The following is a 24,712-nucleotide window of genomic DNA, read 5'->3' as shown; positions in this document are numbered from 1 at the left end:
CTAAACAGCTTTTACACTGTCCCATCAGGCAATGCTATACCTCTCCAGTCTCCACACATCTGTTTTTCAATGAGCAGACTTTGTAATATTGTGTCCTGCACCTACTTAACAAAATAAAGAAACATCTGACACGTAGGATGAAAATTATGAATAAAGTAAGCAGGTTTTAGGCTGCTCAAGCCTAAAAGGACAACGTTTTATACATCAACTGTACAATCTACACGTAGCTCTCCTGCCTGACCTAACAGGAGATACAAGTGCCTGGCTCCAAGCTGTCCATTGTCCATTCCCAGCTGCGTGCCCTCCCCATTGTTGCTGTAGTCTCCATACCAGATTCTTTCTATAAATTTCATAAGGAGCTGACTAGTAGGAAGTGTCAGAGACAAATGGTAGAGCTTGTGCTGAAAAAACAAGTACGCATTACTATTAACAATAAAGCACCAGCCCTAAGTGTCCCTAGTTTAAAGACATTCATTTGTCCATCTCAACTCACAAGCCTTTGCACTTGCAGGCCTAATGACCATCTGAGCACAAGGCCTGTCCCTTCCTAGTTCAAAACTGGTAATGTGAATAGGTTATGCTGGGTACTAGTGATTTAATTTCAACAAGGTAAGTTGTATCATATGTGCATGTCCAAACTGCTCCCAATCGATAAAGGAAAGATTTTCCAATGAGTACTTCGCAAAATCAATTCCGTAATCGATCGGAAACAGAATGGACATGTCGGAAATAACCCCATCAATCAGACAAGAAATTGCATCGTGTGTACTTAGCATAATCAGAAGCCCTGTCCTTCCTAGTTCACAGTGATGTCCATCTCAGCCACCAGCCTTCCCCTGCCTAGTTTATAGCCAGTAATGTCTATCTTAGCATAAGCACTGTCCATGCTTAGTTTATAGCCAGGGATGCCCATATCTGCAAAAGCCCTGCCCCTTTCTCATTCAAAGATAATAATTTCCATCTTAGAAAAATCCACACCTCTTCCTAGTTCATAACAAGCAATGTCCTTCTCAGCACAAGGTCCACCTCTGCCTTATTCGTAACCAGAAAAAAACAAAACACCCGTCTAATATATAGCTAGTAATGTCCATGGCTGCATAAGTCCTGTTACATCTAAATCTCAGTAATCTCCATTTTTGTGCAAGCCTCAACCTGTCCATTTCGTAGCCAGTAATACCTGTCACAGCACAAGCATTGGTCCTCTATGGTTCAAAGTAAGTATCCATCCCATCAGTACAATCCCTAACCCGACTACCTTACCTTACAGCTAGTAATTTCGAGATCAGCATAAGCCCCTTCCCTTTCTGGATCTCAGTTAACAATGTCCATTTCAGCATAAACACTGCCACCTTATCTTCCCTTGTTCCTATTTGCCAATGCTGTTAGAGCAAGAAGTTTTAAGTCAGAATTATACCATTTATTGGAAAACTTAGACCAGGAATGTACAGAACATTGTGGTATAGTTCAGCATAGAAGCAGTAGTGTGTTGTACAGGGCCGGATTTAGGCCAAGGCCACCTAGGCCATGGCCTAGGACACCACAGGAGCAAGGGCACCAAAGCAGCAAGCTAAACTTATGCAGCATTTGCAAGCTTGCAAATGCTGCAATGCAGGGAGATCAGGCGAGCGCCTAATCATGGTACTCTGCTGCCAGCGGCCTGTGCAGCTGCCACCTTGCCCTCTGCGCATGTTTGCATTGTGACAGGCGGCTATGGACTTGGGCAGCATTGGAGACAGAGGGGAAGAGGAAGCTTCAGCGTTTGAAATGAGCTGAGAAATGAGTGACACTGATGGCTGCTGCGGTGTGAAGGCAAGCTGGCTACCTATACTGAAGGGGGGGAGGAGAGATTAAGGTAGTCATCTAGCTACCTATACTGGAGGGAAGGGGGGAGGGGTCATCTGGCTACTTATACTGAAAATGGGCTTCTGGTGGCAGTGGCCTTGGGTGATAAAGAGTACAAATCCAGCCCTGGTGTTGTACCAATGCTGTCAGCAAACCAGAAAAACTGTAAATCCTGAACTTGCTATGGGAAGCCACATACAACTAAGCAGGCTTCCATTTTAAACTTTATACAAGCTGTATTAACCGTGATTGCGCAAAAGGTGGATCTGCGCATCACCAGGCCGCCTCCGAATTGCCTCCAATCAGAGGTGCACTGAGCCCCCCCCCAGAAACTGCAAACTCACCTTGAACCCAAACAGAAGCTCTGCATATACACCAAAAGCAAAACTGTTAAGTGTATTAACCGTGATGTCTAGTGTGTAGTATGGAAGAGGCCCATTGCTACATCTATATCTGGTCACTTAGCACATAGGAAAATAACAAACCCCTCAGGTTGTGTGACTTGCACAGTTGAGTCAGGAGCTGCTGGAGCAAGTTATGGGGGTTGAGAAGAGTATGTATTGGCTCTGTAGGGGGACTGTATGATGTCCAAAATACACATGGAAGGGTAGAGGTCCTACTAAACTGTAATTCACATGCACTTTAAACATTACTTATAGCTATTAGCTAACTAGCAGTGGAATTCCTTGAACTATCCAGTATACCCAAAGCACTCTGAGATGTTTAGGAGTTAACCTTACTCAAGACATGGCACAAAGGCAGTATATAATTTTAGGCACACTATAAAAATTGAAAACCAGAATGTAAAAATAAAAGCTCCTAGCCCTGCTTTGTGTAACCTGTCAACACAGCAAAAATCTTACAAATCTATAAAGAGGGAAAAAAATGGCCTGAAATGATGCTGCTTCAGTCAGTTATAATAACTGCAACAATATACCAAGCTGGCTGTAAATCCAAGAATAAGGCATAAAACCTGAAACATCATGAAAATAATAATAAATTTGTTACGCGGCCCAGCCAGAGCATGCCACCAAATTTTCATTTTAACCCGGTCGCTGTCGAATAATCATTCCCTTCTAGAATGTGATTAAATGCCGTTTGTTTAAGATATCTCCCCGCGCTTGTTTCTGTTTAACAGTAGAATCCAGGAAAATGTACAAAGGAGAATTACTTGGCTGATTTCCCTTAACTCTTTCAATAAACAAGAGAGAATGGAAGCGTTCAGACCTCTCTCTCTCCCTCTCTCTCTTTCTCGCGCAGAGCTGGTGCTGTGAATCACTCTACTGCCTTCACCCAACCAGAGAGTTTGGCTACATCATCCTGACACATAATTATCTCCACTCTTCTTAATCATCCGTGCTGCTGCAACTGTGTAATGAAAGCAGCAACAAAGATGACAGAGTAGAGGAGGACTTCTCACCTTCTATAGGATGGCCAAACAGCATTTGTACTAGCGACATTGCATCTATATTCACAGAGATTTATACATTTTTGCTTTGAGTTCGGACAGAAAATAAATAAACAAACAATCACCCTCACTTTGTTTAGTTCCGGCCTATATATACTGTGCCAAAGAGATTCAACCCTCTCCACATGACAAGCACAGAAGCTGTTCATCTCTGACCACCACTGTAGCTTGGCTGGAGAACGCCATGGTCACGCCATTGTGGTCCATTACCACGACACAATATTCTCAACGATTTTTCTGAAGACCGGCAATACATTGAGCCACGAGCGATCATTTCTGTGATCTCGCAGTGTGGGTACAGGCATGCGATCATGTTAATGTCGTTTAGCGTCGCCCAGTGATAACAACCCTCACGGCAGATCATATCTTTAAGATCCCCGACGAGTCCGCGCAAAGTACCATGATCACTTGGCTTCACATTCGCCCCCATAATGTGCCGTTGTATGACGTTGCGTGTAACCGCCAGCCGGAAGATGGATCATGGATCACTGGTCACAAGGGGGACGTCGCTGGATCCATCCTCCCCTGTCAGGTGGTGAGCATTCAGCTTTATTCTATACATCACAGAGCCCATACATCACAGAGCCCTGTTGTAATGTCAGGTCAATGTCTGGAGTGTGATGTAAGCAGATATGGAAGAAAAGAACCAGGTATGGATCACATAGCAAACATACCCTTGGTGACTGACATTAGAGGAAAGGCCAGGCAACAAACTTATCATATCAATAGTTTTTAGTATAGCAAAGAACTATGTTGCACACATCAATAAGTGTGTGCTAGGGCTTCAAGACACAACAGTATGCAGAATAGAGAACCACTATTTAGCCCATGAATCAGCACTCCACATGAATATAAATGTAAATATAAAACATTTATTCAAGAAAATACATAGTCACTATAATGATTAAAGCCAATTAAAAGCAGAAACCTCTCCACATAACTCCGTATGCATATATATTATAAATAATTATCAATGGATCTCATTTAATAAATCAAATAACCAAAAGGTGTTCATTTGAACTCCCTATTTGGTTATAGAACCCGGGTTCATTAGTATTGTATCAACAGCGTGCAAAGTGCATATGAGGATAAACTAAATCCATATATCCTAATTAACCCTATAAATTATACACAACACATATTATTATTATTATTTATATAGCGCCGACATCTTCCGCAGTGCTGTACATAGTATATATATTCTTGTCATTAACTGTCCCTCGAAGGAGCTCACAATCTAGTCCCTACCATAGTCATATGTCTATGTATGTTATCGTGTAGTGTATGTATTGTAGTCTAGGGCCAATTTAGGGGGAAGCCAATTAACTTATCTGTATGTTTTTGGGATGTGGGAGGAAACCAGAGTGCCTGGAGGAAACCCACGCAGACACAAGGAGAACATACAAGCTCCTTGCAGATGTTCACCTGGCTGGGATTTGAACCGGGGCCCAGCGATGCAAGGCAAGAGCGCTAACCACTAAGCCACCGTGCTGCCCATAACACATATAAATATAGTGCATACATGCAAGTGTCTAGTAAGGAATTGACAATGCAGTGATGAGGCGACTATAATAGCAAGTGGCATAGGTAGTACAAAAACATGAGGCAATACTATACTCAGACCGAGAATAGAGAGGGGATGCGGAGAGGAGAGGGGAGGCCCCGGCGGACACTCAACCGGTTCCGCGGCGTCCAAGCCGCTTTATCAAGAAATGCTGAGGGTAGCTCCCTATGCCACTTGCTATTATAGTCGCCTCATCACTGCACTGTCAATTCCCTACTAGACACTTGCATGTATGCACTTTATTAATTTATATGTGTTATGTATAATTTATATGGTTAATAAGGATATATGGATTTAGTTTATCCTCATATGCACTTTGCACGCTGTTGATACAATACTAATGAACCCGGGTTCTATAACCAAATAGGGAGTTCAAATGAACACCTTTTGGTTATTGATAATTATTTATAATATATATGCATACGGAGTTATGTGGAGAGGTTTCTGCTTTTAATTGGTTTTAATCATTATAGTGACTGTATTTTCCTGAATAAATGTGATATATTTACATTTATATTCATGTGGGGTGCTGATTTATGGGCTAAATAGTGGTTCTCTATTCTATATCAATAGTTTTTGTTCCATCTGTACATCATTGATAAAAACACTTTATTCAACAGTAGTTTCTCTAGTTTCTAATAAAATAATAGCATACACAGCAGAGCAGGATCATTCACAAGGCAACCTAGTGCCTGGGGCCTAGTGGGAATCAAGGGGCCCAACTGCCACTTTCTCTGAACCCTCTCACACCTCAGATTATACACAGGGCACCATTTCATCTTAACCCATCTTTGATAAACAGTGGTCTGAAATCTAACTTGAAATGTAAATCTAATCGAACTGAGGTTTGAGGTGGAGTTCCACCAACTATCTCATCTCCTCACTGCAAATATCGATCTGTTTTAGTCCTACCTGAATTGTCCAACCAATTAACACTATAACAAAAGGAATTTGAGGGAAAGGTACAGGCTCCTTAACAAGTTAGACTTGCCATACCTACTGTATGTAAACAACCGGGCCACCTTACCCCATTGAGTCAAGTTTCCAATTAATGGCACAACTATTACCTCCTAAACTTGGGTCATCTGTTTTCAAATATTATTATGTTACTGCGTACTAAGCAGCCACACAACACTATACCTGCAAATTTACTAAGCACCAACCTTAGATATACAGAACAAACTAACAAACTAACTGTTTGACATAAGGACTGACTGGCTTGACTGTAAGTATTTGTGCACTTCTTTGAGCTATTGTGGATTTAATAACCTCAGTAAGCCCAGTAATAACAAAACAGAAATTTGTACACATTATACAATTTGATACTATGAAATTCAACTTTACAATAGCAGGCTTGGCAAAGAAATCAGAAATATTATACACATATGGACTGTGATAGTTTATGTGACAAGCTGGTGTTTTGATATAGCTCTGCTCCTGTTAAACATGCTGCATGGTAGTTCATATACATATTGTCTAATTGTAGAAATAATCTTGTCTTACTTAGGAGTGTGATATCTAAGTTATTACATAATGGGCTTGATTCACTAACCAGTGTTAACTACTGTTAAGGCTTTGTACGTGCAAACTAGGGTGCTAAGTAGTTTTCACGGGCAAAGCTGTTGTTGTTTGCGTGCTATTTTAGCGTGCGTACAGTGTTACGCGGTGCGCGCGAACTGCTGGTTACGCTCCGTTCGCATGATAAGCCGTGACTTCCCCTGCTAAGTCTCCTTAGCACGTGAAGTCATTGCTTAACACGCTAGTTTGCACACGAAGCATTGTGCGCCAAACTGAAACTTTACGCGCATAAACTCTTACGCGCATATTTGTTCGTGAAGAGGCAGTTTGCACGTGCTAAGGGGTTTGTCTGCTAACACTTAGCACGGTTTAGTGGATCAAGCTCAATATGTGTTGGAGAAATGTATCTGTAAGTGAGGATACCAAATACTCTTTGCATAAAATTTGATTCATATGGGAAAATATCTTAGCAAGTATCAGATGATTAATTACTATCTTTTTTAATGTGTTAAAATTTTACTCCAGCAAAACCATTAGCAGTAGCCTGACATCTTCCATAAAAGTCTTAGCGATTTCAAATAAGTTATGGCAATAACATTCATAACACATCAACGCAATGGGTGTTCATTATTTCAAGGTGAAAACCATTTATAAAGGGTAAATGCAGTTTGATGCAAAATTAGCCTTATGACAATCTGCATAGAATACCCGTGCTCTTTACTTTCTGCACACTATCTGCTGATCTTCTATAAACGACACAAAGCTATCCTAAATCATAGTCAGTAATGCTGATAAAATACTCTCTACTGAACATGTACATCTACTCAATTACTAAATAATGCAGTAACTATGCATAGCTTCTATAGACATCCATACAATATGGACTTTACCTCTATAGTATACTTAAAGTGGACCTGAACTCAGAGCTTCTTCTCTGCTCTAAAAGATATACAACAGCATAATATAATTTAAAGAAAAACATTTTTGTTACAGCTGATACAAATCCTACAATAAATCTGCAGTGTTTCTACTTCCTGCTTTCATGGAAGCAGACATATTGTTAACATCCTGTGCTTTCTAACGAGCTTATCTGCAGTGACAGTCATGTGACACAGGGGAGAGATCAAATTACAATGTGTGATTAGACACAGATGAGAGGGAATTAGACAGGCTAAACTATCTATATACAGGGGCATGTCTCTATGTTGTCCTTCTGTCCTGTGTAAGAGTTCAGATCGACTTTAAAATTTACTATCCTTTCCAAGCAAACCAAAAAATACAAAAGGGGAGGGGGGATCTTCATGCAGTTCACTATTCTTCAAATTGTACCGTAATTGTAAGGTGCTTAGTTATCTACAGTACACTTTCTCCTAGCAACAGCTCACTAAAGGTGTAAAAAGTCTTCTATGATAATGCATGAAACACTGAAAATCTATGATTGTATAAGATTGCTTGAATACATTGAGGTTTGATGTATGAAATAACCCTGGTGCTATATTAATCCTGGTAAGAAATCTATGAGACTACGGTGCTACAGGTCCTTTCTCTGACACAAGAGGCTGAGGGTTAGAAGCAGAAGGCCAGTGTATAGAGGCTACAACTGATCTGTTATAAGAGCAGCTGGTATGCATGGGCTTGAAATCAGACCCTATTTGTAAGAGATACAGAATAAAGATCTCTCTTTTTCCCTACCTTCATCGCGTTTCCTTTTTTCGCCATTTGAGCGAGGTATACCCAGGATCCCATTTATGGAATAAGAGCCTACGGGATCATTGGAGGCGCTGGACACAGGTGGAGATGCTGTACTGGGAACTGAACAAAATGAGAAAGGAGATGTAAGCCTGTGAGGAGGACACAGCTACGTCCGATCCGTCTTTATGAATCAAATGTAAGGACAATCCTTCTGTGAAAGCCTAACAGAAGTAACTGACACCATGTTACAAGTACATACAAAATCCTGACACAGAGGAGACAGTAAAAAACCCCATATTTCACTGCTAACTGACTACTAAGCATGTGATCAACTGTACACCCAGTTTCAATATACAAATAGCTTCCTTCACTCGTCACCCTGATGATAGTCTGAATTTTTCATGCTGAGTGTAATATGGTTCTGCAGACTGCTACATCTAGAAGGCATGTAAAGTTAACTCCATATTCAAACCTAACACCAATGGGACTAACTTATCAATACTTTTCAGTATTTTTAAGCAACCTTTCTGTTATCTTATTTGCTGCTCTAGATTACTATTACTATCACATTTTGGGCATTATCATTGCCAACTACTAAATCCCATTCAATAAGACCAATCCAGTTTAGAGAGTGCATGTAAGTAGTTAATGGTGACATCGCTGAAATGTTCCTGATGGCGAAAAGATGAAGTAAGCAAAATGATTATAGTCCTCCTTCTATATGACCCGCTATATGAGATGTTTAATGTGTTGACTATGTGCCATGGTTTCCCCTTTCATTAATTCTTTGAATGTTGCCATTGATTACATATAACAAGTAACCACGATATACTAGTTTATTCCAAATGGTCTCGTACTTTGGGCTCCTCGCAATGGAACAATTTATTATTACATGTGTTTACACAATATTATAGCAAATCGTGTTACAGGAAAAGGAAATGGATGTGAAAAACTGGTTCCCTGGAGTCAGGACTGGCCAATTGTTTACCCGCTATACCGCTAACTTCTATACCTCTTGCACAGGTTGCAGAATCTACTATACCTTTTTCAGATCTCATTAAGGAAACACTACTCTGTGAATTCCACCATGAGGTCACTTTTACTAAACATAAACAGTTTAAAGCTGAAACTCATGTTTATTAATGGCTAGCTTTATTCTAGTAAACATCTTGCCCTTTCCAAAGTTTAATCACTTGAGTCACTGTTCAGCTGAGTAATAGGGGATTCTTGTGTTGACTATTCACTGAGAACTGATGACTTCACAAAGAAATCTTTAACAACTGGATTAAGAATATGTTCTGTAGTTCAGTGTGATCTAACTAGATTACTAGAACAAAGAATTGAAAGATCAGGTAAACTTACAAAGGTGAGGACTCTGCCCCTTTTGCTTCCCTTAAAATATGTTCCTCTGCCCACTACTAGTATGTGGGCTTTGTTCTTTCAAAATCATTATTCCCTATGCTGCCCTTTCCCACACTCCGGCTCCCTGAAAACACTACGCATTAGTTTATAGCCAATGTATGCTTAGCAGGAAGAGGGGTTGAGAAGAAGGACTGTGGCGACTACTTCATTAGGAAAATGGTGCCACAAAGGGAGTACCATTCATTTGTTTGCTGCAGCAGGGGAGACAAAAGGAGTGGCCAGCATAAAGGGTAACTCCACTTTCATTAACATTAATAAAGTGTATATCATTGTTTTGTGAACCATTTTGTCATTTTATGCTGTTATAAGCTACCTTCCCATTTCAGTCTGCAGCTGCTCCACATTTCCAATACAGGTACAAAAAAATTACAAAATCAACTTGCTGGAACCCAGAAACAGTATATGGATTGGGACTCAATGTTTCCCAGAATTCCTATCTACCCATCTCTACCACTTGCTCATAGCTTACTCTGCACAGGTCAGAATGCACAATTTCCAGCATCTCAGTTTCAGATTGACCCATTCATTCCACAGGGATGCCAGAGACACATTGGTGGGATGCTGGGGATGTTTTTTTTTTCTCTATTAACTCATTAATCATTCCCACTCATCACCCCCTGCCATGAAGTGCATCTCTAAAGGCCCATACCCACAATGTGATTTTTGCAAACGATTTTCTACTGTGGCGATCGTTTATTTTTTAACAACCACCTTGTTGGATTCAACCGCAGAGAATTGTTCCGATCCTCATTGACTTTCGCTAGTTTTGTGTGTTTACACAATCATTTGTTTACGACATCAACACACTTGTCGATTTTTGCCAGATGGATTGGGGAATGATTATTCATTGACAGAGATCCCCGATCCATCTGGCCGTGGGTACACAGCCTTAGTTAGATGAAGAGTACATCAGGGCCCTTATTCAATTTTCTTCTAAGTTTTCTCCTAGGTGAAAATTTCACATGTAATCAATAAAATGCCTTTTAAGCCTACAGCAAGCAAGACAACACTCAGAATTACTTTGACAGTACTTTTCACCCACTTTTGGTACTTTTTTGTAGAGTACTGAAAAATTATTTAAACATAAGATTAAAATTATTTCTTAGGAGAAGACTTAGGGGTAAAAGTGAGTTGAATAGGGGCCCAGGTTTGTTATTATAACACTATTAGCTCAGAAATGTACAATGTATAATGCTTATCTGGTGGGGAGGAATGTTTTTGGCAATGAAAGTGGAGTTACACATTTGTAAGTTTACCTATGCTTTAATGGAGACTCTTCTGGAAGGGCACATGATGTCTTAGAGAACCAAGTAGAAGGGAACAGGCTACCACCAATCAGCTTCAGTCAAATCCAGTTTTTGTAGGTGTGATGAAGGATGGGAGGAGGGTCATTTAATCTTGCCATAAACATATGTCTACTAGCTCCCTTGTACCGGTTAAGCCATGTCTGCTTAGTCTGATCATTTTTACTGCTATATGGCTGACTCTGGGTCTGGGATATCTAAAAATATGCACAAATGAACATTATGCTATGGAGTATATCACATTTACGGTGCCCCTGCATGGTAAAAAACAAAACAAAAAAACAAATCTTTAAAATGGAGAGTAGATGTTGGCCTTACCTCCCAATAAGAAGTCATGTCCACTTTCTCAAATAAAATGTAAACAGAACATTACGCAATAGACACAATATCTGACAGCGTAAACGAACAAATTATTGGGTCTTCAGCAGAATGATCTAGGCATTGATTTGACCTGAATAGGCGGGCATATGTGTCACAAAAGATATTGTCAGAGTGCTGATTAAACTATATTTTTCTTTATTATGCCATCTTATTAAAAGGTAAAGCCAAAACATACTCTCCATTTTAAAGTCCGTTTAACGTTTGAAACTGTACAAATGTGCTTTCTGTTGTTCTTAGGCCCTCTTCCAGCTCTCTTAGGAGGTTGGATATTTTTTTTGCATATCATTCTGTTTTTGGACAGCAATCAGCACGTTTTCTGTGGCAACCAAATGAGGAGAAGCTAATCTCATCTACCTACTCCGATGCACACTCTATTGGCAACCCATGTTTGTGAGGACTGCTTTTGCTAATATATTTTTACTTTTCACACCTTGTTTACCTTCCATCTAGGCTCCTAGTCTTTTCTATGTTTTTTGTTCTGAGATTTGTAGGCAACACACATCTCTCAATATATCATGGAGCTGGTGCAGAACAACTGTATGACTAGATTAACCTCTTGTATCTATGGTTACCTAAGCTGAACCATTAATAGGTAAAACTTATGGGCCCCTTGACCCAGTTAGCTATGATCTGCCATCTGTAAAATATGCTAAAAACTGGAGCAAAAATTGCACTGTTGCTTACAGCAGCTATCCATCTGCATCTGTCCACTGTAAATGTTACCTTACTATGCGGAAATGGGCGTTAGAAAGTGATTAGTTGACAAAAGTTGCCGAGTACAATCCCTACATTTTTAACCTCTCCCAGCTTTCAGATGTGTTATTTTTATCAGAAAGTAAGTCAACAAATGCTTTAAACTAGAACATCTTAAAAACAATCCCAATGTAAAATGGCATGTAATAATTCTTTATTTAACCCGATAAGCTTCACTATGTTGTCCAACACACTTTCAACAAGTTGTTTTGCATTTTAAATGTATCTGATCATTATTACTGAGTACAAAGTCATCACTGTGATGATAAAACGAGTGAGATATGGTGATTGAATTACCGATAGTGTGCCCTGGTGCGCTTACTGGCGTTCCGGATCCATCTGGTGTCGGGTGAAATGGCTGCTGCACTTTTGTTCTGATAATTCTAGAAGAGACAGAGAACAAACAAGGTTTCACTTTGTGTTTCTTTTAGGAAATGTAAAAACGCAGCACACATGGATGCTGTATTTATTATTTAGTGAATTTTCCCGGTAAAACAAATTAAGATTTTTTTTTTTTAGAATTTCCCATATTGCAAAAATACAATGTATTTTTACTAATATTTTCTCAAAATCAAAAATAGCAAATATTTGCAAGCAACACTGGGGCAGCACGGTGGTGTAGTGGTTAGCGCTCTCGCCTTGCAGTGCTGGGTCCCCGCCTTGAATCCCAGCCAGGTCAACATCTGCAAGGAGTTTGTATGTTCTCCCTATGTCTGCGTGAGTTTCCTCCAGGTACTCTGTATTCCTTTCACATCCACAAAACATACAGATAAGTTAATTGGCTTCCCCCCAAATTGGCCATAGACTATGATACATACACTACACGATACATACATAGACATATGACTATGGTAGGGATCAGATTGTGAGCCCCTCTGAGGGACAGTTAGCGACAAGACGGAAGATGTCGGCGCTATATAATTACTAAATAATAATAATATTACTGGCATACATGTGACAAGTCTTGTATGGAGGGATATACCCCCCCCCCCCCCCCCCAACCAATGACTTTGAATTGAACATTACGCAAGACATTTGTGTGCATAGAACATTTCAGAATTGATGCTAGAAAAACAGTGACTCTTTAAAACGTTACGTTACTAATGACTCAGGGCACGATTACAGCTCCAGCAAACTAAATTAGGCAATTCTTTTTAAGTCCTAACAAGCAGCCACAGACGATGAAACTGTGTAACAGGCTGCAGAAAAATTGAGCATCTTTGCATTTGACTAACAGTCAGTCAGTACAGTGTGCTGAACTCTGCCTGCGAACATGACTAGTTGATAAGCATTGGGGGTAGTGCAGGAGCAAAAATGATTCCTTTCTCAAAATGAATAGCATATGTTCCGCTTTTTAAACACAGACAAAGCTGTTAATGTCAAATAATTAATTTATAATGCAGGTTTTATCAGCGAGATATCAAACTGACATATATTCCTAAAGTTTAAAGTGGTGAACGTTTTAGTCATAGTTCTATATACTTGCAGTCGAAAACAAATATTCATTTTTTTACTTTATTACACATGAGAAAGATTATTTTGATGGTTTCAATTTTAAAGAGGGACTGTATCCAAGGATTGAACTTCATAGCAATCAGTAGTTGATACTCCTTTTCCAATGAGAAATATTTACAGTTTCTCAAATAGATCATCAGGGGTGCCTGTATGGCTGATATTGTGGTAAAACCCCTCCCACAGTGTGATGTCAGGACCTAGATCCTGACAGTTTCCTGCCTGTGAGCCTTGTTGCATTGTGGGAAATTACAGCTGATTCCAACTGCCAAAGAACCAGTATCTCCCTCTGTGCATATGTATATCTATTAAATTAAACAACCTTTTAGCCTATCGCATTGTTAGGGGGTATAGCTATAGATAATGGCAATTGGTTGGTGCTGGTGCTGTCTGTTTTTTTCATGGCTGTCAGTATTAAAGATGATTAGTGCAGGCTGATTGTGGATCAAACAACATAAATTAATTACATGGCGAATATCAAAAAATTATTGATCTCTCTTCTATTACTTTGCAATGTATTGATTTATTTTTTCCCATCTTCATTAATGTTCCTCTTTAAGGGATAACATTACTTACGCACAAAAGTACAGCTGTTGTATTGGTTCCCGGAATGAATCAAAAAATGAAATTGAGTCCATTCCTAGGGTATCCACATTCATAGATCAGGCTACCGTAGCTTAGTGTCATTGTAAACAATCCTTTTTTGTCTTTTGAAAGAAAAACTAGTAAGAGCTATTGACTGTAACGAAGGGGCGTAGCAATAGAAGCCATAGCAGCATAGGGGGCCCAGGTGGTACTTAATGTATTCACCATTAACTTTCTTTATCCAACCTCTGACTTTGTCTCAGTGCCCATGAACTATGTGCAGTGTTGATTGCATGAGAATGTAAATTGCCCAATTAACTCATATCCATAGGATGGGGCAGGTTACATTGGTTGAGAGTGCCTACATCTGAAGGCCCCATGAACATTTTGCTAGGGGCCCAATGATCTCTAGATATGCCATTGCTATAGTGCGCTGATTAGGGATGGCAATGCCTAAGGGGAACTCACAGAGTGAACAGTTTGATCAGCTGATAGATTTGTAAGGTTCTGATTTGCAGTTATGATGACTTCCTGGTTTAACCCATGATCATGACTAGCAAATCAGTGCCTTACAAATCAGCTGATGATTTCTTATGGCCCATACTCACGGGCGGTAAAAGTGGCCTGTCGCCAGCACACGTGAGCGTGTGGGCGACAGGCCGGCGACAGCTCCTCGCCAGGTTCCTCCGCGTACACACGCGGAAGAGGGACCAGCGGCGCGACGGAAGCTGTCGCCGACGTTCCTCCTCCCCCCGCCGGAAGCTCGCCGGAAGCTCTGCATACCTCAATGGAGGTTGCTGTCGCTAGTCCGCGTACTCACGCGGACTAGCGACAGCGGCGGCGGAGTTGCGGCGGCGACTGTCGCCAGGCGATTGAACATTTCAATCGCCTGGCGACTTCAGCGACGGGCGACAGTTCGGGGTGCGCGCCCCGCGTGTTGCGGCGACAATTGTCCCTCGTGAGTATGGGCCATTAGGCAGGACCATCCCTAGTGCTGATGAAAGTCATGAGAGGTCAGAATGAGTCATGGCCACTGCTAAATATATGTGGTAATGAAGACAGGAACTCAAGGACATTAATGAACTCATGAGAAGATTAGCAACTCGGATTTGTAGTGTAGCTCATTGCTCATTCTACACAGTGCTGAACAGGTGTATCTAGTTTTTTTTTACTGCTGTCTCAAACAGCAATGTATTTATTTGAGACTTTTTATTGCGTCTTCCAGTCCAGGTAATACAACAGAACTGGATGTGGAGCAACTGAGATATGAGTTAAAAAAATGCATTCCCCTTCTCAACCCTCTTTTAACCCCTTGTTGCCAAGATAGCTGAGTTGACCAGCATGAAGTTCCAGGGAATTTAACCAGTGCTTTGTCATATACAAAGCTCTGCAAGAGTGGGAAAATAATTCCCCGCTTTTGAGGTAACCTTTTCTTTTTAAATAGTAATGTCCACAAAAAATATATATTTAAAGTGCACCTGAACTCTTGCATACGACAAAAGGAAAACATAGAGAAATGTACCCTGTATGTATTTATAGAGTTTAGCTTGTCTAATTCCCCCTTATCTGTGTCTAATCACAAGTTGTAATTTTATCTTTACCCTGTGTCACCTGACTGCCAAGGCAGATAAGCTCATTTGCTTCCATGGAAGTAGAAACAGTGCAGATTTATTGCAGTATTTGTATCAGCTGTAACAAAGAAATGTTTTTTGCTGAAAGGCTATTATGCTGTTGCGTATCTTTTAGAGCAGAGAGGACATTCTGAGTTCAGGTCCACTTAAAAAAATAGAAGACAAACTTATACTAATATGACAATGCAGTAGGTGATAAGTGATACAAGGTACACAAGAAAGCCTGGAAAAAGCAATACCAATATGCCTTAATTCAGCTTCATACCACAAAATCACTTATCACCTTTAAAGGTGCGTACACACGCACTACAAAAGGAGACGACGGGTCCACCGGACCCTCCCGCTGGGCGGTCTTTAGCCGAAAGTATGCGCGTGTGTACGCGCTGTCGGCGGACTGATAAGGCTGTTTCTGAGCGATTTGCTAAGCAACCATCAAGCAAAAAAGAACTAAGAATAAGGAAAAGTGACATTCAATTAATTAGGAACAACTTATTTGAAATTAACAAGACAGCAAGACGAATGATCCATCCGGCACTACATTCAAAGGCTTCATCTTTTCTTGTATTTATTGCATAAAGTCTCCAAAATCAATCACAAAGATCCTGTTGTTCTGCATACAAAACGTAACATACCCTTGATGGTCCTAGCTGTGGGGCAGTGTGGGAGTAGTGGTCTGCCTGACGACCGTTTCGCAATTATTTGAAATTAACTTTGTATATACAAAATGCTGAAATGTTTTTTATAGATGAGGTGAGAGATAAGTAGGAAAACTTAATTGATGAAAAAGCATAGTCAACTACTTAGGGCCATATCCTATTTACTTTTCTACTGAGTTTTTGCACAAGGAAATGTTGTCAAATCACAGCAATAAAATAGTTTTTAAGCTTCCACCAAGAAAGAAATGACCCAAAATAAATTTTATTTTACCTTTGTGCCTACTGTTTAGCATTTTTTCAGTTGCTAAGTGCTAAAAAAATTATTTTTAAGATACAATGAAAAATTATCTCTTTGGAGAAAACTCAGGAGAAAAGTTAATAGGATATGGCCCTACCACCGGAGGGTGCCGCTCAGGCCCTGCTGGGCCGATTTACATAATTTTTTTTTTCAAACACGCAGCTATCACTTTGCTAGCTGCGTGTTTGGTCTGATCGCCGCCGCCTGCCGCGGATGCGCCGCTACCCACCGCGATACAGGCCCCCCCCCCCCCCCGCATACCCCTTGCGCAGCCTGGCCAATTGCCGCCAGGCTGCGCTATGGGGTGGATCGGGATTCCCTGTGACGTCACGACGTCGGCAACGCCGATGACGTCACTCCGATCATCGCCATGGCGACGGGGGAAGCCCTCAAGGAAATCCCGTTCAGAACAGGATTTCCTTATGGGCAAGCGGACGCTACGGGGGGACGCCGCAGGGAGGGGGGAAGCATGTAGCTAGTGCTAGGCTAGCTACATGCTAAAAAAAAACCAAGTGAAAAAAACCCTCCCGCGGCTGCGCAGCCGCACTTCTCATACCGCCAGGGAGGTTAATGTGTTATGAGTCATCGACCCAAATGGATCATGCAGATGGCAGAATGCTAACTGTATGACCAGCCTGCCTCTGCTATTGATGGGCAGTTTTACTTTGCCTGGCCTCTTGGAACTTAAAGGTGCGTACGTACAAACGTCTGATCTCTTCAAACGACGGGTCGTCAGACCCGCCCGCGGGGCAGCCATTCTGACAACAGTTTCCCCGTATGTACAGTCTTTCGGCAGGCTAATAAGGCTGGTTTTGACTGAACCGCTCGGCGGATCGGTCAAAACCAGCCTTATCAGCCTTCCTACAGACTGTACACACGGGGAAACTGGGGTCAGAATGGCTGCCCTGCGGGCGGGTCTGACAACCCGTCGTTTGGGTACGCGCCTTTAGAACCATGATCTGAGTTTCCTAAAGGACAACTGAAGTGAGCAGAATATGGAGGCTGCTATATTTATTTGCTTTAAAACAACGCCAGTTGCCTGGCAGCCCTGCTTGTCTATTTGGCAGCAGTAGTGTCTGAATAACACCAGAAATAAGCATGCAGCTAATTTGGGCAGATCTAACAAGAATATTAGAAACACCTGATCTGCATTTGCAGGGTCTATGGCTAAAAGTGTAATAGGCAGAGGATCAGCAGGATAGCCAGGCAACTGGTATTGCTTAAAAGGAAATAAATATGACAGCCTTCATATCCCTCTCACTGGATTTGGTTTTTTAAGTTTCTTACTGCCTACTGTAACAACATTTTTATTTTTGTTTTTGATATCTCGGGATTTTGTATTGCTTTGTCTTATTTCCTGTCCATAGGTCCAATCAGGATGTATATTAAAGCAGTGGAAGTCATAAGGGACAGGAGATGACAGAAAATCTCCCAAATGGTAAAAAGACAATAGGAAAATTTCAAAATACGGTTCAGCCCAAATTCACACTTTCCACAACCAGAATATTTTTCCCTGAAATTGTGCTTTAATCTCCTTGAGATTTTGCATTATTCTATCCATCAAAAGTATTGCCTTTTAAGGGATGTTTGCTAATGTAATTATGGAACCACCGCTACTACATGTATGGCTTATCTGTGCAATGGGGCCATAGTGACATAGTAGGGCTTTACAATGATCCAGCATACAATTCCCACTTGTATGCACAGTCCTTTTTTCTTTTTTGCTTTGATGAAGCACTATTGTTCAGTTAATCAGTTAATGACCCATGTCCTGCATTAACACACACACACACACACACACACACACACACACACACACACACACACACACACACACACACACACACACACACACACACACACACACACACACACACACACACACACACACACACACACACACACACACACACACACACACACACACACACACACACACACACACACACACACACACACGTAGGCCTTACTACCTGTCCAAGGTGGCAAAAGCTGTTTGTGGCAGCTCTTACAAAGGTTCCCTAAGCTTTATGGGAGTTACTTAGCTGCACTTGCAATGCGTGCAGCAGTTTTTTTTTTGGCCTTTGGCTCCAATACCAATAAAACAACACCTGGTTAAATAAACAGTTTGGTTTTATTTCTCTTCTCCAAATGCTGAAGGTATGCAAATAAATATACAGTGCCAATGTAATACCTTTTGGATTCAAACCTAAATATTTTTTTTCTTTCATAACTGTCTAGATTTGTGCATATTGGTCAATGAGTTGCAAATTACATACAATTTTAATGCAAACTGTATTAAGCCTGGAACTGGGTCAATTCAAATCGTCAGGAAGCTGCATACAATTTGCATAAAATTGCATGCTTGCTGGAATTTGCATCTCATTTACCATCAGTAATCGCAAATACCAGTTTTAGAATTATAGAAACAGTTAAGTGGATGTGAGTTTTGTATGCATATTTTGAACTACTTCTGTACTACTTCAATAATATTTATTGGCCGTTGACCCAGCCTTTGACTCAGCGTGACAAAGAGTCCGCACTCTTTGTCATTGGCTTATAAGCAGCCTGCAGGCTTTATAAAGCAGCAGAGAACTGTTTGGGAGTGAGGTTCTCCAATTGTGTGTCTGGTAAGTTTTAGAGCAGTAGGAGACAGGCCTTGGAGGTGGCAGCTCCAAGGTCTTGGCTGCGCTCACATATGGTGTTAGATGCTGGTTCTGGGGCCCCGGGCAGTGAGAGTTCCCGGGGCCCCAGGCTGGCTCATGCACCATTGTTTTTAATTATTGTAGTATCCCATGCAGTTTAGTTAGGAGAGGGGCAGATGAGAGGGAATATCCTGCACGCTGGTGCCCCCTGCTGGTCATATAGCCATTGTCTATATGCAACTGAAGCCCTCTCCTACTAATTGGCTGACTTGCTCAGCTTTTGCTTGATTATCACTGCAAGCTAGGTGTATTATGTGTGCACTTTTCATTGGCTTATAAGCAGCCTGCAGGCTTTATAAAGCAGCAGAGAACTGTTTGGGAGTGAGGTTCTCCAATTGTGTGTCTGGTAAGTTTTAGAGCAGTAGGAGACAGGCCTTGGAGGTGGCAGCTCCAAGGTCTTGGCTGCGCTCACATATGGTGTTAGATGCTGGTTCTGGGGCCCCGGGCAGTGAGAGTTCCCGGGGCCCCAGGCTGGCTCATGCACCATTGTTTTTAATTATTGTAGTATCCCATGCAGTTTAGTTAGGAGGGGGGCAGATGAGAGGGAATATCCTGCACGCTGGTGCCCCCTGCTGGTCATATAGCCATTGTCTATATGCAACTGAAGCCCTCTCCTACTAATTGGCTGACTTGCTCAGCTTTTGCTTGATTATCACTGCAAGCTAGGTGTATTATGTGTGCACTTTTCATTGGCTTATAAGCAGCCTGCAGGCTTTATAAAGCAGCAGAGAACTGTTTGGGAGTGAGGTTCTCCAATTGTGTGTCTGGAAAGAGTCCGTAGAGACACGAAACGGCCATCACCGGTAATCTTAAGCCCCATCTACACGATACGATTCTTTGTACGATTCAATTACGATTCTATTTACGATCCGATTAAATCCAACATGTCCGATCGGGATTCGATTCGATTCAATTCGATTTGCCATTGCAAAACAATGGCAAATCTAATTGAATCAAATCGAATCCCGATCGGACATGTTGGATTTAATCGGATCGTAAATAGAATCGTAATTGAATCGTACAAAGAATCGTATCGTGTAGATGGGGCTTAAAGCCCCATCTACACGGAGGGACATTGTAGCGATCCGGCGGCTCGATTAGCCGCCGGATCGCCTCTTCCGTGTGCCCGCCGCGTTCCCGCTCGCCGCGCGTGCGCCGCATTCGATTCCCAGCTCGTGCCCGCTCGTCCCCGCCGGCGCCGCTTATCTCCCGCACGATTCCCTGCCATTGTCCCCTCGCGAGGATCGAGCAGGGAATCGGAGGTACGGAGATCCGTCCTGTCGGATCTTATCAATCGAGCCGCATCAGCGGCTCGATTGATAAGCAGCATCGCGGCCGCATCTACTCATGTAGATGCGGCTTTAGTCTCCCACCACCCACCTCCGCACTCATGTTAAAGTGACACAAGCACCTTTTTTTCACTCAGGACATTTCTATAGCACATGAAAAATGTATGCCGACTATCTGTTTCATTATTAAAATAAACTTTAATTTTACCTTGTATTTTACATTCAAAGTTGTTAAATTGGCCTGTTTGAGCAGACCTGCCGACCGTCCCCATCCGCAGAAAGTTCAGTAACCTCTAATTGTTTTATTGCGCTAATTACCAAGAGGTAAACCATGCCTTTCATCAGCAAAGAGGGTGAATAATTAGGAGTGTGTTTTCAAAGCCATGCTTTGAAAACACACTCCTAATTATTCACCCTCTTTGCTGATGAAAGGCATGGTTTACCTCTTGGTAATTAGCGCAATAAAACAATTAGAGGTTACTGAACTTTCTGCGGATGGGGACGGTCGGCAGGTCTGCTCAAACAGGCCAATTTAACAACTTTGAATGTAAAATACAAGGTAAAATTAAAGTTTATTTTAATAATGAAACAGATAGTCGGCATACATTTTTCATGTGCTATAGAAATGTCCTGAGTGAAAAAAAGGTGCTCGGTTCACTTTAAAGGCAAAGTGACACAAGCACATGCTGCTGGTTAAGCTGGATTTTGCTGGACTCACAATTACAATAAATGATCGTTTTGCATTTGGATGGTGTCCACATTCTGCTTTTGTGTATCAGTATTCTTTATTATTTATAGTACACATTTTGTTGTCTCTTTTCCTCTTTCTTCTGGCTACAAAACACCTTTAAGATCTATCATGTAAACATGGATGCAGGTATACATATTGAAAAATGTTGGTTTTCTAAAGTCCTGAAGTTTGATAAAAATCCTGTTTTGATCTGAAGAAAACCTTTCCCAAAATGCCCATTACTAGCGATGGCCCTGCCTAGGAGAACTCACAGAGAAGCATGTGGTCATTTTGATCAGCTGATAGATTTGTAAGGTTCTGATTTGCAGTGATGGCTTCCTGGTTTAACCTATGATTATGGCCAGCGAATCAGATCCATACAAATCTATCAGCTGATCAAACTGATCACATGCTTCTCCATGAGTTCTCTTAGGCAGGGCGATCCCTGCCCATTACCTCAAACAATATTTTAGAATTTCTAGGAATTTTTATTTTGTCACAGTTATATTACCATCATCTTACTTCTCCTTTGTGTCAAAGAACAAATTTCAGGTTTATCCTTAAATCCATGTGTTACAGAGGTACGAGCTCCTTGAAATAACATGTTCTGTTCTGTATACCAACCAAACAATAACCCACAGCAGACCAGAAACAAACCTCCTTTGTCTGCTTTGAGGTGAGTATGTTCTCTACTGAGCTAGTGAGTTATGTAGAAAGTTTAATCAGTAATTGTTGGGAGAGGAGGTTCAGTTGTTCTGAACATCCACTCTTACTGATCTTATCTTAAGGTCAAATTAATGGTTTGGCTTAAAGCTCTACCTGAGCTAATGCAAGTAGAAAATTGCTTTTTATTATTATTTATTGTATATTGTTGTATGAACTCAGACAAATATTCCCAGGGCTGTGCAGGGGGTTATTGGTGGTTCAGAATTAGAGCAATTACCTTGTACTCAGCTCCCCTTCTCTCACCTGTCCTGTACCTTCTATAGCTAACATTCTGTTGTCATTTTCAAGAAGTATGTTGGGAATGAGTGACTTAGGTGGTCAATTCATCTAAAATTCAAAGTTCTGCAGTGATTCTTTGTCTACTTTGTAGCATGGCCAGTACACACACACACACACACACACATATACACACTCACACACACATACACATGAACACACTGAAGAGACTCGTTCATAGAGTCCCATCAAGTATTCCTTTACAGCAGTAAAATATGTGGAGACTATATTCTATAACTATTTTAGGCAGTAGGCTTAGTTCCTATCATTCTCTTTATTTTCAAGTATTTATTTCTTGGTGGGCAACCTATACTCAGCTTTTCTGTATAGTTAGGATGACCTCCTGAAAATAGTTGATGGGTGGACCTTAACATATAGGTTACTTAGGCTGAGTTCCCACTTGTAGCTGGATCAGGTGCGACCTGCGGGAGCGGACAATGTAGGGCATGCTCCCATGATCAGCTGTGGTCTGGCTGGAGCACGGGGCAGATGCGTTACCCTATAGGCTAAATGGGGGAGCGCATCAGCATGCCTGGGATTATCACGGAGTGCACAAAAGTGTGGCCTGCTTACTGCAACGTATCTCACTGATCCGTTGCAGGCTGACAAGTGTGAACAGCTGAGCTCCTATATATGAAATAGGAGCCCTTCACTGTCAATTTTGCAATGAGTGGAGAACAGACAAAAAAATGTCCGTTCTCAGTTCAAGTGGAAACAGAGCCTCAGTCCCACATTCAGATCAGATTCTTGGCATGGTATCCCCCATTCAACAAAACATGCAACTGCTGCCCGACCTCCACCTTGATGTAGAGATAATCTCAGTTTTGATACAGAGACTATTCATTACATGGGGGGGGGGGTATGGTTGGAGATCCATAATGGAAAGTCCAATGGGTTCTGTTAGTGCTGTTGATGTGGTACGGCTGTATGATACCACTTTTAGCAACAGCTTACACTACAGTTATCCACTACAGAACTACTTTAAGCAGGAAAGTTTCTGACCCTTATTTCATTAACTTTTCCTCCTGAGTTTTCATCTGTGAGATCATTTTTTTTATCTTCTCTCTAAAATAACTTTCACCACTTTGCAAATTGAACAATCCCCCCCCCCCCCCCAAAAAAAAAGACCTGGTGAAAAAGCACATTCCACACATTCCAGCCTCAGCCGACAGAGCTGACAGAAGAGAGAAGATTAGATCATATAGCAGAGATAATACAGCCACTGTGCAACTAGAAAAGGCTGCAGTAATACAGATCACAATAGAACAGGTATAGGAACTTATAGAATAGAAGAAATAAGGCTGAACATGTTGTTACAGAGTCTCTTTAAGAACAAAATTCAGAGGGTTGTGAATAGTGAAATGCCCATTTCTAAAAAAAAATGGTGTCACACAAGCATGTGAACAGGCCACTCAGCTCATTCAAGTGTTCCTGTTCATCTCTATAAAGTGGGAGGCGGTGAGGAAATGGAGAGTCAGTTGACTTACTGCTGTGGGGAATATAATGTCAATCGTCCAGGAAACCCACTAATCCCCTAAAGTCACTCGCAGATCTCAGCAGAGGCTCATACACACATAAGATTGTTGTATCATCACAACTGCAAATGGTTGCATGGATTTAAATCATTCCATTGTCTATATGAACTATTATATGTTCCATCTGTCTCCCTACTCTTGTCTTTGTCCAAGTTTGATATATCCTGGAATTCTATTTTAAGGGAAATGTAAATTAAAGCAGAACATATATATAATTATCAAAAAGAATGAAGACTATTATACATTATAAAAAAAGTTGTAATGCTGTGGCCAAGAACAATCACCCTTGCGGTAGTTTACCTAGACGATGAAACTGGGGAAAATAGAATTCTGCCTTTCACATCACATCCTCTTGTTCAGTTTATTTTTTTTCCTGTGGTCTTTAACATTTTATCTTAAGACACCCTAAAGTGCCATAAGATGACTTCATTGATTTTACCAGAGCCATGAAGCCAGCAGTTGAGGATGGGGTGCAGGCAAAGAGATTTAAATAGAAAACTATAAATTATTTCTGACAGTAAAGCAATAGTGTCAGAGAGCTGAGCAGAAGTCCTGTGTCACTATTAGACTCCTCTTAACCTGATGACACTATAGTAAAGGTTAAATGTCTGATGGAACCATATACCTAGAGGGTAAGGGATCCTATCGGCAAAACAAGTGACACTGGGCAACTATATCAGGGCTTGGGGATACTAATATTCATCTTCATATTGATTGTGCCTTGAAAATCATACATCTCAAAAGTCAAGCACTATCGCAAAATCCATTTATACACCATGTGCGTGTGTGTCATATATATATATATACGTCAGTTGCAGTGATGAA

The 24,712-nt window shown here is 41.2% G+C and overlaps 1 protein-coding gene across 12 annotated transcripts in view; it reads right to left on the bottom strand.

The window, feature by feature from the left end:
• PAX2 (paired box 2) overlaps positions 1-24,712 on the bottom strand; it is a 122,068-nt gene that overhangs the window by 70,488 nt on the left and 26,868 nt on the right. For all 12 annotated transcript variants that reach the window (XM_068257909.1, XM_068257910.1, XM_068257900.1 and 9 more), the window contains exons 4-5: positions 12,242-12,327; positions 8,085-8,204 (exon numbers count right to left, since the gene is read on the bottom strand). In XM_068257909.1, the coding sequence (XP_068114010.1) occupies positions 8,085-8,204; positions 12,242-12,327 (206 nt within the window). The remainder of the gene's footprint in view (positions 1-8,084; positions 8,205-12,241; positions 12,328-24,712) is intronic.

This window comes from Hyperolius riggenbachi, chromosome 10, assembly GCF_040937935.1.
Source record: "Hyperolius riggenbachi isolate aHypRig1 chromosome 10, aHypRig1.pri, whole genome shotgun sequence".
Taxonomy (NCBI): domain Eukaryota; kingdom Metazoa; phylum Chordata; class Amphibia; order Anura; family Hyperoliidae; genus Hyperolius; species Hyperolius riggenbachi.
This window is presented reverse-complemented; position numbering and strand designations above follow the sequence as displayed.